The 4,327-nt window shown below is 51.9% G+C and overlaps 1 protein-coding gene across 2 annotated transcripts in view; it reads right to left on the reverse strand.

Annotated features, from left to right (window-relative positions):
- LOC126573167 (hormone-sensitive lipase) overlaps positions 1–3,580 on the reverse strand; it is a 5,984-nt gene extending 2,404 nt beyond the window's left edge. For both annotated transcript variants that reach the window (XR_007607993.1, XM_050233095.1), the window contains exons 1-3: positions 1,270–3,580; positions 176–453; positions 1–103 (exon numbers count right to left, since the gene is read on the reverse strand). The exon at positions 1–103 is cut by the window's left edge and continues 35 nt beyond it. Coding sequence is in view for 1 of the 2 variants with exons in the window: in XM_050233095.1 (XP_050089052.1) it covers positions 1–103; positions 176–453; positions 1,270–2,988 (2,100 nt within the window). In the remaining variant the exon portion in view is untranslated. The remainder of the gene's footprint in view (positions 104–175; positions 454–1,269) is intronic.
- Between the last annotated feature and the right edge of the window lie 747 nt (positions 3,581–4,327).

A 4,327-nucleotide genomic window follows, 5' to 3' on the forward strand; every position in this document is an offset into this window, starting at 1 on the left:
GCCAATATCGAGCACAATGTTTTCTTCCGATTGCGATCGAGAAACGGGCCGCAGGATTGGTTCTATCTCACCGGCAGCATTCGTCGTCGTGTCCAGTACATAACTGGAATGGGAACGAAACGGACGGAGATTACCTCTCTCCACGTACCATGCGTGATGCACTTGCGATACTTACCGTTCGATGAAATCAGACACGTACTGGTTCGTGTTCGGTTCCGAGCTGATATCACTGGGCATGTCCATATCGAGATCGTCGACCACGGTCACGTTGCTCCGCTCGGTGTTCAGGTTGACCTGCTGCAACGTTATCGGCTGCGAGTCCTCCTCCAGCGAGGTGATCGTATTGCTCTCGTCCGGACTGATGATGTCGATGGTGTTCCCGAGCGATTGACTCTTCAGCGCGAGCGTATCACTAGCCGTATCACTGACCGGGCTGAGATGCTGATTCTGCAACTATAGCGTGTGCCGGGTGGTGGCCAAAAACAACCGAATGTCCAGGGTCAATTGTACGAATGCGAATGTGATTGCCGATAAGAAACAGGATGCTTCGAGCTGCGAAGCTGAAGAGGCTGCGACGGAACACATTACATCACAACAACCATCATCATCATCGCGTACCAAACGAGGGTATTATTGATTATTTCACCACCAACCGACGACGATTTAGAACCTAGCCTGGTATTACAATTCCAAGCCACATCTAAAAATAGCGCAAAATTACACCGTCCCATTTCGGGTATCCGGTTCCGCCACGTTAGCACCAAGAGTACGACCGGTAAAACGTGTTTTCCATTGATTTATAGTTCCGGCAAAGATAACAAGAACAGGAATTGCTTTGCGGGTGTACTTGCGATCGATAGACGTTCGGACAAACCGGGATCAATCATCATGTAGGTCATGTGGATGACCGATGCTCCGTAATCCTCAATATTGACGTATATCAGTGAGTCAATACCCATTGGAGTTATCAAAGGCGTTCTGTTATCTCCGTGAACGCCACGCCGACCATAGGATGGTATAAAATGGAAAAAAAAACCTTGCCGGCTGCCGGCGACAATGCTGCCCTGGGTTCTTATCAGTCCGGTTTTCAAACGATGGCTGCGCAAGGTCAAAGTACCATCTCCGGAGATTCCTCTTCTCTTCGTTTGAATCATTCTAAAGAGCCAGAGTCCAAGAGAGGGGGGATGAACGTCTGAAACGCTCGCAACTGATACTGCCAACAGCCATTCTTAGCGCATTGCGAAACCAAACGAAGCCCACCCAACTCACCTGCACCGTGTTGACGCTGTTCAGCTGTTCCCACATCGAATTGTCATCCCCGGAATCCGACCGATCCGGTGTCCGATTGCCATTATCATCCGACGGTCGGCCGGCCGATGATGAGGGGCCACCGGCGACGTTATTGTTGCGGAGCTGAAGTCCCGCATTAACGATTGCCTGGCGTTGTTCGTGTCGTTTCCGGTTCTCTTCCAGCACCTCGCGGCTTGGGCAAGCGTACGCCTTCAGGCAGCGCATCATAAACCCAAACGGTAGCAGTGGATCCATGAGACACAGCATCCGAGCTGGGCTCGGTACGAAGCTGATCAGTACGGGACAGTAAGCGAGAAAGATACCATCCGGTCGCCGTACACCGAGCTCGATCGCTTTCATCGCGCAGCCAAGGTTGAGATTAGCGCCGGCCGAATCACCGGCCAGAATGATACGTTCGCCCGTCGTCCCAAGCAGCTCACAGTTCCGCAGTGCCCAACAGTACGCGTAGAACACCTCCTCGAGGGCCCGCGGGAACGGTGCTTCCGGTGCGAGGCTGTAGTCGATCGACAGTATCGGAACGTTCAACGTAACGGCCCACTCGCGAAGGTACGATTCGTGGGATTTGGAGCTTTGGGCCACGAAACCACCACCGTGACAGTGGAACACCATTCCGCGGCTTGCCGGATGGATGGTGCTGCGCTGGGAATTGCTCCGCTCACCGATCATGCCCTTACGCTTGACGGCCGAGATGAGCCGTGCCTTGATCGGTGCCGCTCCACCGTGGCTCTTCGGTATGGGAATGTCCACGAAGACGGGCTTACCATTGGTGCCGGTGCCAGTGGTGGCCAGTGGGAGCTGTATCGGTTCCGGTGGGATCGTTATCACGCGGTTCACCTTCACCTTGAAGCCCACGAACGAGGGCAGCGAGTGCATCATCTCGGACTCGGCCAGAAACCAGAACGCTTTGCAAAAGTCCACGTTCGAGTTTTGCGAAATGTTGACGATCCGGCGGGCCCGCAGCTCCGGATCGAGCATGTACTTCGTGCTGGTGTACATCAGGCTGGTGGCCTTCGATATGCGGCCCCCTTCGGAGTAGTAACCCTCGGAGAAGCCGGCCATGCCGATCGAGATGAACTTGAGCAGCGGTTTGATGGATTCACAGAACTGAAACCCAAGGCAGCGGCCATAGAAGCAGTACTGATTGATGATGGCACCGGTTGCGAACAGTTCCTCGACCGAGTGCGCTTCATCGGGAAACAGATCACCGGTGCTCTTGGTCCACTCGCGGAGTGTTTGCGTGTGCTGCAGGCAGGTGCACAGGCTGGCCATCAGATGATTGTACGCTTCCACCTCTTTCACGTACACCGCTTTCCGGAACAGGATCGTGCTCCGGTTCTCCATCACGTACCGTGCCAGCTTGAGGGCCGTCTTCACGCAACACTCGACCACATACAGGAAGCTCCGGAAACCGTTACCCGGGACGGACGGGTCGAAGTCGTACTCGTGCATAAATCCGTGCACCAGCCGGACCAACGGTTTTGCCATCTCAATGTGATCGATCAGCCCAACGAAGGCGCCGTGCAAGCGAAGTCCCGTTTCTGATTCATCTTTCTCGAAAAAGGTGATGTTGTTGCGACATAACTCGATCAACGAATCGAACAGCATCAATCGTTGTTGCTGCTCATCGCTTCCACTGCCACTGCCACTGTCGACCGTGTCTGCACTTTCGTCCATCATCCCGTGGCGTTGTCCCGACTCCCGCGGTTGCTTGGCGATTCTCTGCTCCGATGGACGGTCGTCGATGGATGGACACACTCTCGACGGACTACGACGGCGTTCCGCGCGCGATTAACAACGGAAAACAATTCCTGCCCTGCTGGCTACGTCGTCGTCGTCGTACAATTCATAAGCGGCCCTCGGTCGCTTATCATTATCGCCGCGCTGGTGAACTTTAAACTGCGTGCGATTGTTGCCGCGATTCCTTCTTCCGTGTTCCGGGTCCCGCAGCGTCGTCGCCACTGCTGATGACTAGAGCACTTAGGGGTTGCTGGCCACGGTGGCGGATGCCCTTTTGTAATGCCGAAAACGCACTCACCTAGACACACGTTTATCACGTTTTCCACCTGAATGATTCACGAGACGAAGCGCACCACGGGGCGCCACCTGTTATTTACCTACCGAGCGTGCCTTTTTCTCATTTTCTTTCGGTTTCCGGTTCTTTCCGCTTTCTCCAGCCACGGTGCAACGGTGCGCACTTGAGGAACGAAACTTGTGGAAGCGGTGGCGGCCTTGGCGGTGCAAGGCTTTTTGTTGCAGCGTGCGGCCAAAGTGTTATCGAACTTGGCAAGCGTGAAATTGATAAGAATGTTTTTTTTTTACGGACGGACGAGCCGTAAAGGCTCTGGCACACTGGATGCGGCAGTTGCGGACGCCTTTTGGCTTTTGTCAAACACGGTATCCAATGAGATTGTTCAGATGTGCTTTTGTTGCGGCACGAGTGGCTTGTGCGGCGCGTACAAAATCACAACACTGCTGAAACTGCCGAGTGCCGCATCCAAAAGGTGTGTGGAGTAACTTTCAAAATGAAGTTGTGGTGTAATATTTGAATAATGGTGTAATTGTTTCGGTTACTTTTCTAGTTTTGAAATTATGCATAAATTGTAGACTATAAAGCAATTTTTAGCTGAAAAGTAAAAGCAATTAGTTTTAATAAAGAAACCGATCTATTCACAACGATATATTGGTTTGTTGGTCATACTTGCACCCATGATATACAACAATGATTGAACAAACTGAGCACCGTGAAAAGCCAAAAAATGGTTACAGACACCAAGAAAACAAATGTCACATTAGCTTTTCCTTAAACTATTTACTCATTCTGATATCGTGAAGTGTCTTTTTTTAACAGAACATGATACAAATATTTTGTTTGGTTAGAATAAAAAGATTCCATTGCTCTGTAGAGCCATCACGGACAAAAGGCAATTCCGATGCTCATTTACCTGCTGGTCCTTCTGTTTTATTACCTCAAGTGCCGGAGAGCCCTTGAGAGATTAGCCAACCAGGCTAATCCTTT

This window comes from Anopheles aquasalis, chromosome 2 (assembly GCF_943734665.1).
Source record: "Anopheles aquasalis chromosome 2, idAnoAquaMG_Q_19, whole genome shotgun sequence".
In the NCBI taxonomy this organism is placed as follows: domain Eukaryota; kingdom Metazoa; phylum Arthropoda; class Insecta; order Diptera; family Culicidae; genus Anopheles; species Anopheles aquasalis.